Raw genomic sequence first — 14,997 nt, 5'->3', positions numbered from 1 at the left:
ACTTAATGTTCTGTCGCAGTATAAAAAACCATAAATAGCTTGCTTCATTATTAAATTCATGAAATTATCCTCTTCCATTTTACTGTTAGAAGCAAAAGTAGCTCCATATACAAACATACAGTATATTCTCAGCACTTTTCCCCCAGTAAACCCAGTTTTTGTTTAGCCAGCTTCTATAATTTTTCACATAAAGGGATTTTAATGATGTTAAGGAGGAGATAAAGCTGAGTTGATTTCTGCCACCGGGCCACAGTTCATGGACACATAAAGCCCTGCAGAAGCAATCAGAAGAAAGAGTGGGACAATCCTGGGTGCTGCTTTGCAACAGGGATAAATCTGGAAAAGCTGTTGTTCGGGACAGGAAACCAACCGCCTGGCTAAATGCAGCTGGCTGAAGGAACAGTAACAACTTCTGTTTCCTTTCCAGGGGAGTTTTACGAAGAAAACTCCCCTCTTTACAGGCAGGCGTTTCAAAAAAAAACAGATGCCCTCAGGACAGGCAGCCCTCGAGAGAGCAGAAAACGCGTCCTTCTCAGGAGATCAGCAAGACCAGTCAAACGCCTGCCTAGCCCCCTGGCCTCTGTAACTCTGAATGCTGTACGTGGCAGCCTTAACAAATGAGCAAATAAATGATCCACAGCACACAGGTTAGTCCCCTCGCACCCTCCGGGGTGGGAGACCAGTACCCGCCGCACACGCTGAGGTAACCCTGGCGGCCTGCGGCCGGTTCCAGCCGGTTCCAGGCAGCTTCGGGCAGCGCTGCAGATACTGCGCTGCGCCACTAGGGGGCGCGGTGGTGCTGGAGAGACAGCTCCAGGGGGACCTCTGCAAGAGGAGCGGCGTTGAGCCTCTGCCCGTGTAATTGGAGGGGAAGGGCCGCCGGGAGCCCCTCTCACCGCACCCTCACACCCCTTTCCGTTCTTCTCGGGGCCGGCGGGTCCCTTCGAGCCTCTGCCTCCCGACCCGTGGTGAAATAGGTGTAGGACCTTGGCCACTCCCACAGCGAGGCAGCTGGAGGAGGCAGTGAGCGTGCCTTCTGTACCCCTTGCTGTTGGGAGGGGTGAGCTGGTGCCTTGAAGTGAAGGATCCCAGACAGCCGTCATCTCTTTTTTGCTGACGGAGGGGTACCTCGGAGGGGGTGAGGACACAGCTTAGTCCAGGCAGCTGTAGTTACCATCTTCTGCCCTGCCAGGTAAGGTGCCAGCTGTCTCCCATTCTTCTAATTGAACCTAGAGGACCTACCAGAGTCCTTTGCCCTCAGGTATGGGCTAATAGCTTGTACAAGTCATACAGCAACAGGGAAGTAGCTGCGCAAAAAACACACGTACGAATATAGTGTACAACATACAAGTGATACATATGTATGGGGCAAGGAAGGGTGCTGTTGGCTGAATACTGTGTGTTAAATTTTGCACACAAAGTTTCTGTGAAGGTTTGTTTGCAGTTTTGTTTTTACTCCAGGAGTTACTTTTGTCTCTTGGGTCTTTGCAGAGGTCTTAAGTACAGATTCATTAACAATCAAAGAAACCTCATCCTGTAGGAATTCATCCCTGACCTGTAGATTTGGCATGTAGATCAGGAATTCTTTGTTCCTCTGCACAGCTACATCACCTTGCAGACCCAGACATGATCCTTTTCTTCCAGCCACAGTGGCTACCACTTTCCACCCTGTTTTTGTATCCAAGAAAGGCCAGGTTGGAGTCCCTCACCAACAAAAATGTCTTAATCACTACTCCAAGTATAGCCCTACAGCTGGCAGGTTTCTACAGCAACCACTCAGAGGGCAGCTTTGCCAAATGAAGTTCTGGAAAGTGAGGAAATATCAAGCTGCTCAGTCCATCTGTGAGCCCACTTCCTACCATCCCACAGTCCTCTGAGCTAGTATGGATGTTAGTACCAACTGGAGTAGATTTAGGATATTGGAGTTAAAAAGCCTCTCCAGACATTGCCCTTGAGAAGGATGCAGCAAGTTTCATGGCTTTTTGCTTCCACAGCTGAATTCTTAGTTGCTGGAACAAGCAGATCATCAGGGCTGAAGCAGGTGATTTCTTACATGTGGGGCTTTATTAGCTGTGAGCCTGGTGCTTCTTATTGTTTGATTATCAGAAGCCAAGGGAAGAAAATTATTTAACTTCTTTTGCTGGATGTGGCTAAGATCATCCCTATTTAAAGGGGCTTTTATTCTTTACTTGTCAAGGTTGTTCCCTGCCAGAATGTGCCATAGATGACATGAAACCCCAGACATTGGGCCAAGCGATCTTTAGCACTCAAATCCACTCCCCTCTGTTGTCAGTTCACATCTAATCCACCTCCCTTTTCCAGTCAGCTCATACCCAGCTGACTGATATATCTAAAGGAATCCCCACTGAAGGGAAATACCTAACTGCTTTACTTCCTCTTTTATGGGTTTTTCCAGTGGGGGTGGGGTGGGAAGGAGTGAAAAGAACAGGGTAAACCATAAATCAAGGAAAGCAGAGAAGGCTACCAAAGGAGATAATATATTCTACTTAGGCTAACATGGATTTAAGGATCCTTCTTGGTTATGGAGGCATCTGGGAAACTGAAGGCCACAAAGAACTTAAAACAGTGAAAAGCAACAAATCCTTTTCAGTGCTTTTTAATCTTAGCTCTAAAGATGTTTTATACCCCAAGGAACATGCAGCATGGACAGAAATTTCATGGTGTTCAAGACTTTCTTACCAGTCTGGAATGCAGACTGCATCTCTGAGCTTGAGTCTGCTCCTGTTGCAGGTTGTGCAATGGAGAAGTCTGCAGGAGAGCGTAAAATCTATGTATAACCACCCTAATAGAAACAAAACTCCAAAATGAAAAAAAAAACCACTGTCGTTCTGATGCTTCTGTTTCACTGAATCTGCCTCTTTCCGTCTTCTATTCACTGGATAACATATTTAATTCTTCTAGAAAATTTTCTTCGGGTCAAGTATTGGCTGAAATTATGAAACCACAGTCTTCTTGCTTTAAAGCTACTTGGATTAGTCTGATTAGTTTGTGTGGTGAGTTCCTGCCCTTGATGCATAGGCATTACTTTATTTGAAGCAATGGAAGCTTTGGCTGCCTTAAGGATTATGGGTTAAGGCCCTACATTTGTAGTGTTGTATGCCAGTGTATGACCTAAATGAGATTAGAATAATAAATCCTGGTTTATTATGAAGGCTTTATTTAGACATGTTTTGAGTATGAGGTCTGTGTCAGGATTAATAGTGAAATCTAACATGCCCAGGCACAGAGAAAGCCCAACAATGAAAGGACATTTTTTCCCTTGAGAAAACTGGTTCCCAGCCCTCTGTTTGGCTTTTGCCAGAGTTGCTAAATGTTGAATGGCACAGAGACACTGGATCCCAAAGATGGTTACATAGTCCATGACTTGGAGATGAGCCCACATCAAATGAAGGACAGAAGTATCCCATCAGCAGTATTTTCCAAGAATAATTACTCATGCTGTGCAATGCAGTAACATTCAAAAAACTTCAAATGTAAGGTTTTCAGAATCCAAAGACAAATGAGGAATTACAGTTTCAGGATTTACTGGCTTAATTCATCCATCTTGTTGAGCAGGCAGGCACTAGTTTAGGTGCTTGCCCTGTAGTTAAATCAGATTCCTGAGCATCTTCCAAGGGAATGTCCATTGTTTTCAGCATTCCGGCCACCATCTCTAATCAGGAAACATGACATCATGTCATGTAATACATCAAATTGCAATGGCCTAAGAATTAGATGCACAATGTGTGTGCCTACACCACATAGTTAATTTTCTGCATTCTAGTGGCAGCATGACTCAAGGCTTCAGAGGAATTTGCCTTTCCAAAACCCAAAAATATTTAAATTGAAATGAGTGGACCATGCAGATGTGAGCTGCTGTATCTGCAGGACACAAAATGAAGAAAGAGGAGGTGTACATGTTGTGACAAATTTGGGTGAATTAAATCATCATGAATTCCACAGTACCACTGCCTTTTGTCTAATTCAGAGAGTCTTAATACTCCCACTCTCCACCAGCTATCTTGACACTATCTTGTTCTGCATCAGATTTTTGTCCCACTTGTTTTTTGAGTAGAAATAGCAGAAACTATTTCCTTCAAAATGTTATTGTCTAGTTTTGTAATCATAGGCTTCATGGAGTATGGAGCAAAAGAAAGTGTTGAACCAGAATACCGTTTTCTTTTTCTGTGGTTTGGCAAGAGGCCTGCCTATCTGAAAGCCTCTTCTGATATGTCTCAGTTGGGATGGAACTGGATTGAACGGGCCCTCACAATTTTTCAGATAACCTGAGGGAAAAGCAGCTTTTAAAGAAGGACAAACTTTAAGGTCCAGCTACGATACTTTACTCAGTCCTTGAGGTTTAAACTGTAAGCCTGGTATTTGTAAGAAACACAATTCAATAAAGCATGAAACCTCAAAAGAATGAGAAACCTGCCAGTGTAACTGAGGACAAACTCTCTGGACTACCACAGTATAAAATCAAAGATGAAGATGATTCAGTATCTAACAAAATCTTAAATTACTTTATTTTCTTTACTTCTTAGAAATGCTCTTTTCTGCAAAACTCTTTCTAAAAGGCTTTTTGAACCAGTGAGAGTCATTAGGTGCAGAGCGCTTTAGCAAACAGTGATTTACTAGCAATCTTGCCAGCAAATTTATTAACTGCAAGTGACATCAAAGATGAGCACTCTAGACCTCTCTGCTCAGGAGCAGGGCAGCAGTTCAAGTTGCAGAATCCAGATACTTTATGTTATCTACTTTTTTCATTTCAAGTCAAATAGCAGTGGGACAGCATAGCTAAGCAAATTTTTAAACCCTTGAGTTCCACTCAAGTTTATTCTCTTGGACAATGACCCTTAGAAAGAAAACAGTAACACAAACAGATCACCTGGAATTGCTCAACATCCCTGGACAGCAGCAGGACTGTACTGAAGACTAAGCAGTGGCTAGATCTCTTAAGCACTGGAAAGCTGCATGGGAAGTTTGGTCTATCAAGAAGTTTCTTGTAATACTGCAATGCACTGTTTCCCAACCAGCCTTTGCTCACCTACTGGCAAGGACACATCTGATGCAGACTGTGTGACCACTGTTCTTTGCTGTCCCTTGGCAACACCTGACCCAAGAGAGAAGCAACTTTCTTTGGCTGTTTACAACATGCTGCCCATGAAGCATGAGTTGGCAATCACGTTCACAAAGGCAGTAAGGTAAACCAGCAGCTTGTTGAGTAGAAATGGATTCCTGCTTCTCTTTTTCATATACATTTTATAGTATTCTTCAGGCATGTGACAGTCTCAAAATCCTGGTTTTTTGCTACTGGTATGTTGCGGAAGCCTTTACCTTCATTTAGCAGGTTAAAGTCTTACAGCACAAGCTGTGAAGAGTTATTATGGGTCACTGATAAAAAGCAATAGAGTACTTATGGCCACCATGGGTTAATGTTAGCCACAAGCATAATCAGAAAGTTTATGCTGAAAGTAGAGAGGTGATGTGTAACCCACTGAATTTATTATCACTGTACTCTGTCCTCTAGATAGTGCATGTGTGCACTGGGGTTGTGGAGACCAAGGGATGTATAAGGCAGGCCTATTAGTGGAACTGGGAAAAGCTAGGAAGAGGTTTTCCTTGTCTGCCAGAAGGAAGTATGCATCAATCTAGGGGAGATGTTTTCCTGATCTGGGAGACAGAGCCTTCTGTAGTATGTATTGAAATATATATTGTTGTATCTATTCTATTCTATTTTTTATATATCTATGTGTGTATATATATATATATATATATATATATATATATATATCTATCTCTCCTAAGCTCCTGTCCAGGCCCTTTATCTTCTCCATTTTTGTGTAATGAACGTGATGGCCTGAAGGCAGACAGCTTCTCTGACAAACTTGCTTCAGTAATTGCTAAGTTTCCTATGTTCTATCCTGGTTTTGAGTAAATTTTACTTTTTTTCCCAGGAAATACACAATGTCTAAGAGCAGGTGGTAATTTAAAATTAAGTCCAAGTTTATTTATGTTGAATCTATAAAATTCTCTTTCTGTGCAAAGCTATAATGTATCTCTGTAAATGTACATGATGTTTAGTGGTTCAATGTTTCTTATCCTCTGTCCTCTTTCCCATCATTCATTTTGTGTTTTGTGTATTTCTATAGGTAGTCAAATCAACACAGCCACCTGGTGGGTGCTGTGTATTCCTCTGCCTCTGTAAGCTGTTTATCCAGGATTTCCAAAGCTGACTGCTCCTGGTAAGGATCTTAAAATCATAACTAGACACCACAATAGAAGTGACCTGATTTACAGAAGCACTTGGAACTCACAGATCCCTTTCTAGTCAATGGGAGCTGTGTTTGCTTAGTACCTTTAAAATCAAACCTTTTTTTTCAGTACCTAAACACAGATTTTGGAACATAGCTTTAAGTGTTCAGTGTGGGTATTTTTAGAGCAGAATGGATTTTACTTAGAGATCTTTTTCAGGGACTATGCAAACTTATATATACTGTGTTTCTATAAATAAGCACAGTTATAAAATTCGTCTTTTTCAACAAAACAGTAGTTCTGAACTCCTGTTGGGGTGACCATTAATAATAGAAATCATAGTTTTAATTAGTACTTAGTATCAGTATCTGTGTTCCCTGGACACTGTATCAGTTCATTTCACAGACTCTTTCATTAAAAGAATCAGATATGTGGGGTCCTCCCTGGGGATCATTCCAGGTAACAAGGACTTCTTGTAATCATCTTACTGTAAATGATAGAACAAAACATGGCAGTAATCCAGCCAACACACATCTGAAAAACCTTGTTGTCTGATAGTATATGGTGCTATACATGACCTAGAGATAATGAAGCGTTTCCACCACACTACAAATGTCTAAACCACTCAGTTTCAGTTCTCACTTCTCACCCCCATGAGTCGAACCCAGCAGCCTGCCATGGCACCTATTAATTTATAGATTTAATCCCAAGGGCACATCTGCACTCCTATGAGAAGGTATGTCTGGTCAGCTGTTGCCACAGTGATGGCACAAATAGGCAACAACCAGGAAGAAAAGAACCTGTAGCTGCATGCATGCTTTGGTGAATTTGAGTATTTAGGGGGGTTTATTTGTCTCTGTATACACACTACGTTTGAAAGCCCTGATGTGCCTTTTCTTCCATTCTAATGAAATGTTTTATGTTAGAAGAAAAAAGAAGTTACAGAATGTGTTAAATTTGCTGTAAATTGTATACTTCCTTATAAACACAAAGGTTTCTGCAATGCAGAGCTGAACTGTTACAGCTTATTACAATGGTTTTGATTTTATTAGTACTTTAAGGTGCTTAAAAATATTCCTAACAAAATGCATATAAATAAAGTGCTTGCTAAACAGGAAACAAGACCAAAAAAATCTGACAAAGATGCGATGTGGCTGCCACAGGGAAAATGTCAGGTACTTGCTTCTTGTAGAAAATAGAACATTACTTAACTAATTGAAAATCCAGATAATTTTCCTTAGGAAAAACAAAAAAAAAAACCACAAAACAGCAGTAAACCGTTCAGGGGCTGGTGGATTTCTTTGTTTCTTGAGGATGGTAAAGATTCGTGCACAGACATCAGCAAAGGGCAGCTTTCTGAGCTGTTCCCTGCCAATTGCTGACAAAGGCAGTCCTAATGAATCATTCTGAATAGTGATCATGTGCTACCAGCCCACAGTGAGCTGCCAAAGAGGAAGTGCAGCTTGTTTTCTTTCATTTTCTTGATTCCTATGCTGTAGGAAGATGAAAGGAGAAGAAGGAGGAGGCAACAGCGGCAGCCAAACTTAATAAATAATTCTGACGATTCCTGATATCAAATGGAGGCCCCTGAGTGGGATCCACTGAAAAATGACACCCTTCCACCGACCCTGACGCCAGCTGTCCCTCCGTATGTGAAGTTGGGCCTGACCATTGTATATACTGTTTTTTATTCACTGCTTTTTGTGTTCGTCTACATCCAGCTCTGGCTGGTCCTTCACTACAGGCACAAGAGGTTCAGTTACCAGACTGTCTTTCTGTTTCTGTGCTTGTTTTGGGCCTCTCTCAGGACTGTGCTCTTTTCATTTTACTTCAAAGACTTTGTGACAGCAAATTCTCTCAGCCCCTTCATCTTCTGGCTTCTCTATTGCTTCCCAGTCTGCCTCCAGTTTTTCACCCTGACCCTGATGAATCTTTACTTCACTCAGGTAAGCAACAGATATTTGGTTGATTAAATCTTGCAGAATGGTAAAGCATTATTTTATAAGAATCATACGAAAGATGTAAAATGCAATTTACAAATGTACCTTGGTAATGCAAAAAGAAAATTCCAGGTTTTCAGCTGGGAATTTTAACTTTTGATATATATTCAGGAGATCAGTGTTACAATGAAACTGGAACCTGAAGTTATCATTTCAGAAATGGCAAATTATATATATATATATATATATATATATATACACTGTCTATTTAATGTGTGTCATTTAATTTAAAGGTTGGGAAAAGAATGTACAGGGGAGCTTGAAAACTGAACACCCAAAATGCTGTTCTTTTATTATTATTTTATTCCTATTGTTGTTGTTAGACTTCATAAACCTCCTGGTTTAGCATTCTTGATCTCTATCAGTCAGAATTGTAATATCTAATTTTGCTGAAACTGTTTTTCACAAGTTGGCTTATATGTTTCTGAGTGAGATTTCTGTTCTGTGCATCACATTCAAAACTGTTGATCAAGTCCTGCCGCAGACCCAAATTCCTATCGTCATCTGTATTACAAATAGCAGTGACTCTGGACCCCAGTAAGTGCTAAGTGCTGTATAAAGAGACACTCTCTTTTTCAAGGACACTTGATGTAAAGGTAAATTAGCTGTATAATGAGTTAGAGGAAATTGTATCTCCATTTCAGAAGCAGGTCTCCAGAGTGTACCTGTGCTGCGCATAGCTAAGCCAGATGAGTTAGGCTGCACAGCACTCCAGGTTACTGCTGGTAGACTTGCTTGGAAGTGTTTATGGTGAACGTGGGTATCTTGGCACTGGGCTCAGGATGGGATATTGGCATGCTGAGGCAAAGGAAGTCTGCCGGGCTTATCTAAGATCAAACAGGGAGCTTGCAGGACGGCAGGGAGTGGATTCCCTACCTCCTCAATCCCCCTAAGGTGCCTGAAGCAAGAAGCCAAGCCTGTACTCAGATGACCCTTGTCAAAGTCCCTTTTCCCAGTGTAGGGGTAGTTGGCCAGGAAAGCACCCCCAGCAGTGCTTAGGATGCTTTGGGTGTTGCTGTGTGCCCCATTTGGAACCAGCTCGGTTCTGGGTCTGGGTACTTCTGTAGTACCTAGTGTATTTAACAGTGCTCTGAAGTGATGACAGGCATGATGATCCTGAGCAGCCTGGCTGGAAAGATCAGGCCTTTTGTGAGAGCTGCCATCTCAGAGCTGAAAAAGCAGCAATGGTAAGCATGGCAGCTTTAAGAAGATCACTTGAATTGTAGAAGGTATTAAATACTTAGAACCACATACACAGTTTGTGCTTAGGTTTACTTTTCTGGATTCAGTGTCTGAAACACCTGCTAACTCAACCTGCTTTGCTCCCTGGGACTTGAGATATATTAAGGGATTACAGGAACCTTTCATCTACATGCTACTCAAATTCAGCTCAGGCATGTGGTGACATATGCTTTATCCCATAGCTATTGTGAGAATTATTTGATAATGGTGAAGTTCCACAGGGGCAAATGTCCATCATCGCACAGACAGTCCCCATCACTGGGACTGTCATAGCTCTAAGTCTAATTCTTCCCTCTGACACACACGTAGGCCTGCCATGGAAGTCTGGAGGCAGAATGCAGCATCCTGGCTCTTCACCAGGAGAAGCTGAGCCTGGCGTGAGCACAGGGGGGCACAGCAGCCTGCACTCTGTGCATTACAGTGCCAGCACTCAGGGGCTAGCTGTTGACAATAACTGATTCCTTTCATATAAGGAAGATCTAGAAAGAGAGCATACAGAATGCACACGTATGTCCTTGTAAATTATTTTTGGCATTGCTGTCTGATCTCATTCAGGAAGTACAAGTCAGTGGTGGGAAACAGAAAAAAATGCTAAGGCTATTGATTCTACCTTTGAGACAATTTCTGCTTTGTCATCATGAGTCCTCACAATCTTCCTCTGAGCCCCTCTGTAAAAGACTGCAAGAGTTACCTGTCTTGAAGAGCTGTTGTGAGGCTTTTGAAATGATATTTGCAAGGGACTTGCAGAGTTCGTGATGTGCGTCATCATCTTTAGAGATTGTGGGCCACTGTAGACAGGCGTATTATTAGAACTGTTGTTTGCTTTAGAGCTGGTGGCTCCCAGTGAAATCTCATCTCAAATATCTCCTCAGCCAAAGCAAAGCCTCAAGAAATAGAAGCACAGCCATTGTACAATATATAACGTAAGACACAGAATAAGTGCTCATATTTTTAATTCGCTATTATTAATTCTTTACTTCTAACCATGAAAAGGTGGTTTGGCTTGAAATTCAGCATCCTCTTGAGACTGTATGTTTAATGTGCATCTAGCTTTCCACAGCAGGCAAGCAAGAACTAGCGCGAAAGGGGTGGGGATAAAGAATTTTGTTTTCAGTAATGGCTTATAACTTCACAGACCTGTTCAGAAGCAACTTTTATCCTTTTTTCTCTAGAAGGCAGGCAGGAAGGGTCTGCAGCTGTGTCTCACTGCATGAAAACCATGCTACTTAACTGGTTCTTAGCCAGAGGGAAAGAAGGGATCTATGTACAGTACAGGGACAGAGGACTGGAAGAGGCTTTAGGGATCTCTGGAATTTGCAGGTGTTTATCATCTGTTGTACAGCACCCACCATTTATAAATGTGGCACTGCTAGGAAAACTTCTAGACATAGATGTGAGAAATAAAAATGATTCAAACTATATTGCAAATCCTCCTGGCCAAACAAGAAACCTCATTTGGCAAGTGCCTGAGGACATTTTTCAGAATAATAAGCACCTTCGAACTTGACAGAAAGTTAACCACAACTATTCCCATTTTAATAGGTATCCTAAAGCAATGGGGACACAAATTTCAACTGTATTTCATGTGTAGCATGACAAATAAGCCACAACGACGTCAGCACAGCAGGGGTTGTTCCCAGACTTGAGCATCAGCAGATACAGCAGAAGGAGCCGTAGTATATTGGGGCTGGTTGCTAAAGCAGGGGACCCATGGATGAAAGGGAAGTTACAATCAAAATAGTTTTGACTCAGAACAAGGGATCTTTGGATTAAGAGCCAAATTCATGGTCCTTTGCTGTGGTCTTGTTGCCCTACTTAGGCAGAATAGAAAGGGTGCTGCAGATAAGGCCTATACAATATTAACTCCTCTTAGAAATCCCATACAGGGGAAAATATGTGATTTCTAGTGAGAGCACAACACTTATTAGAATTTATTAGTCCTTTGTGTGTATTCATTCTCTTGTAAAGGAAACAAAAAAAAGAAATAATGTGACCTACCCTCTCAGGATAAGCCTCTGTCTGCTTAGAAATCATTGAACTAAATCTCAAGTGAAGATCAGATCCAGTGGCACTTTTGTAAAACAATAGAAAAACACTGGCATATGACTGCATTGTACCAAGCCAGAGCAGCTCCCTGATCTTAACCCATCAGATAGGGAGCTGAAGTGTGTGTTTCCACCTACAGAGACCAAAAATCCCATAGATATTTTTGGCTCACACCTGCAGCTCCCACAGGTTTATTCTGCTGCTTGATAAAGCAAAGACTGCAAATCAGCAAATAAGGCAATTTCCACTTTCAGTGACTCCAGTCAGTGAGGATGCCAGGACTCGAGCATTCTTTTCCTGATGTCCTGCTTAGCCCAATCTTTCCTGCCCCTGACAAAGGGAGGCTGAGATGAGTCCTCAGGCTTTACAGTCAATACAGTGCACAAAAGTGTAAAGAGGCTCTGTGAAATCAAGTAAGAAGTTGCCTTTTCTGGTGTGTATTGAGGGGAGGGCAGAGAAGGATTTGCTTCATTTCATCCTGTTTGCTCAAACTTTACATTTCCCAGGGGAACAGGATACAAATGAACCAGGAGGGGAGTTTGGATGCAGGGTTACAGACTCAAGAAAGAAGGTCAGGGCCAAAGACCGTGAGCCATGGAGAATGCTGGAAGTCCCAGGCCTCCCCCATGGTCAGGCATAGCAAATCATTTGGTGGGTGGTAGGTTTATCTTCAGGTTGGGAACTTCTCCAGGAACTAAGGAGCTGAGCTAAAGAACTGAGGCCGTATGGGTGGAGAGGGGCTGATAGGCAGATTTACTTCTTCCTCCTCCTTAACCAGTTTCCCTTTTCTCCAGATTGAGAAGCTTACCCTGCCTCCCAGGCAGGGCTGATAAAATCAGGGACTTTCAAATGAAGAGAAACTGCACAGAGGAAGACAGTGTAGAGGAGAGCTGCCATGCTGGCGGTGCCTGGCAGGGTGGGGAAAAACCAGCACAAGGCTTTCTGGGAGATTACGTATATCTCAGTGGAACTGGGGTACGTGTTAGCTCTGGGAGGAAAATTAAGAGAACTTCTCATCCTCTAATTACTGGGCATAGTATTTCAAAAATAATACCACCAGTGAGAGGACAGACCCGGCTTTTTATTTAGGAGAAATATTTATTTTTTAGTAGGAATGAATATACCTATTATTAATTTAAAGCATATTTTAGTTGTACATAGAACTACACAGGAGTCTAACTATGGATAGTAAAGCATCAGCAAATACGTTGAGTGTCAGACATTGCCCTCAGTATTGGATCTATAGGAGACAAATTGCAGCTTCAGGCTGACAGCATCTGACAGCATCTGACATGAAGAATGACATTATCTGACTTAGAAAATAATTTGATAGGAAAGCTACACATGCAAGTTTACTGTGGCTGGCTGCCCATGATGGTCACTGTCCTTTCAGAGCTTTTGTTACCAACACAAAGCTGAGTAGTCACCTTGCCCATGTCTGTAGGTCTTACAATCCATGTAGAGTTTAGAGAATAGAGGGAAAGCTTGCATGTTTTGAGGAATTTGATCCAAATGAAAGAATGAACAAAGGAGAAAGAGAGAAAGGGGAAGGTTGGCCTGGGACAGGAAGATATACAGCAAGGTTTGCAAGAAAGGTGTATGTGCTAATGGTGAGGGGCTATGGGCCTGCATGAAGTTGTGGCATATTTTCAGGGTGCAAAGAGAAGCTTGCATGTAGTATGACAGGAAGAGAGGGGCCATGGTGAAAGGAACTGGGAAGGAAAAGTACATCCTATGTTCCTTGTGGAGTTTTTGAAATGAGAACTGGTAAATAAAGCTGAGCTTCATTCCTGTGCAAAGGGCCAGCTTGAGACATATGTAAGCACTTAACATACCTGAGGCTTTTCGGTAAGCTAAGCTGTGGCTGCTGTAAAAGTGAATTGATCAGCTAGCACAAGAGGTACAGTGAGGTTTTTGCCAGCCGTCATGTCAGTTTAGCTAAATCAGAGCTGAAACTCCAAAACTGAAAATTACTGCAGTGAGATTCTCTTTCTCTTTTGCTCTGGGAATATGTGACTTGGCTTTGACACCTGTTTCACTGATACTTATAGGGCCAGAGCGGCTGTTGATTTAACTTTCATAACAGTACCTGGAACCCCCTTAAGCTACAGCAGCCTGGCCCTGTCTGCCTACTGTGCTGCCCAGAAGTTCTGCAGAGCTGTCTGCAGCTGAGCTGCTGACGGGCTCCCATGCCATCCACACTGCTCCTCTGCTGGGGCCTGGTAAAATGCCTTTAAGGTCAGCTGTTTACATCAGTTCCTGCAACAGAAATTTTCCCTGACTCTACGAAGAGATTCTTGGAGTCTTTTTGTGCTGTTGCAGTTTTGTATGCCAGACATATACCTCAGGGGAGTGGAGGAGGGAGTGTGAGAATCTAATTTGAGGTTTTCAGTCCTTTGGCAAAAACAAGGAGTCAAAACAGGATATTTCTCCTTTAAAGCGCAAGTGAAAGGGGAAATACCTTTAAGAAGAAAAAGTAACCCTGTAGACATTAGAAAATTAGCAAGGACTTTCACTGAGTTTTCTGTGGTGCTGTTCAACTTGGGGCTCTCAGAAAGCTTTTTTTTTAAAGTCTGCCTTCTGCTTGCTCTTTAGTCTATTCTTAGGAATAGCCTGGTTTGCTCTGGCTTGCTGGAAGACTTACTTAGATGAGTCAGATATTGACTGGAAGCTTTCTCAACACTATTGCAGGGAGGGGCCATTGAACAACCAGTCTCTTGAGCTGTTATAACCAAAAGGCTGCACCCACACATATAAAGTATATTGAGATCAGCTTCTGACATCCTTACTCCCACTAAACAGCTGTTTGTTCTGTGTCAGTCGTGTTGCTTCCAGCAGCTGAGGCCCCATCAGTGTTTAAGCAAAGGTGGCAGAACTTGGCTGCCTGTGTTTCTGTCTAGCAATGATTTAGTAAGTGTCCATGCTTTATACTGTAGCTTTCATTCCATATAGCATCCACTCGCTGTACCATGTTCATTTTCTTTCTTAACAGTCATTTTGCTCTGATAAAGTTCAGAAGCATTTATCATCTGGAGCAGGTCCACCACATGTAGAATCACAGTAACAGCTGTTCTAGTGACCTTGCATCTGGGGATCCTGCTGGATCTGCAGCTGGAACATCATGTTTGGTTTTAGCTGTTATGCACAGAGCTTTTGCTGGGTAGGGCAGCTTGGACTGGTTTATGTGATGGTTCTGCTCTATGACATTATAGGGACGAGTGGATCATTATGGGGAAACCACAGGAGATTGTATTCAGGTTCTTGTGAATTTCTAGGTTTTGTGGACCAGCACAAATTGTTGCCCACTGCAAACTGCTTGTCTTGTGCAGTTGTGTGCACAGGCTCTGAACACTCTGCAATTCCTGAAAGCTGTCAAAATTAACGGTACAGTATGTGTGAGTGCTACTCAGAACAGGTGAGGATTGTGGAATGGCCCTAGAGACAAGTTTTACTT

The 14,997-nt window shown here is 42.4% G+C and overlaps 1 protein-coding gene across 3 annotated transcripts in view; it reads left to right on the top strand.

The window, feature by feature from the left end:
- The first annotated feature begins 833 nt into the window (after positions 1-833).
- The window catches only part of GPR137B (G protein-coupled receptor 137B), a 32,472-nt gene continuing 18,308 nt past the window's right edge, over positions 834-14,997 (top strand). Inside the window, exons 1-3 of one of the 3 annotated variants that reach the window (XM_061471210.1) lie at positions 834-1,192; positions 6,153-6,245; positions 7,755-8,201. In XM_061471210.1, the coding sequence (XP_061327194.1) occupies positions 7,833-8,201 (369 nt within the window). In that variant the 5' untranslated portion in view covers positions 834-1,192; positions 6,153-6,245; positions 7,755-7,832. Of the gene's footprint in view, positions 1,193-5,585; positions 5,696-6,152; positions 6,246-7,669; positions 8,202-14,997 lie in introns of those variants that run through there. The other 2 variants (XM_061471209.1, XM_061471212.1) reach the window with 2 other exon arrangements.

Source organism: Pezoporus flaviventris, unplaced genomic scaffold (genome assembly GCF_033815535.1).
Source record: "Pezoporus flaviventris isolate CSIRO_AGI_PZ_B2104156 unplaced genomic scaffold, CSIRO_AGI_Pfla_v1 ptg000066l, whole genome shotgun sequence".
NCBI classification, from domain to species: Eukaryota; Metazoa; Chordata; class Aves; order Psittaciformes; family Psittacidae; genus Pezoporus; species Pezoporus flaviventris.
The sequence above is the reverse complement of the archived record's forward strand: the minus strand, read 5'-3'. Positions and strand labels throughout refer to the sequence as shown.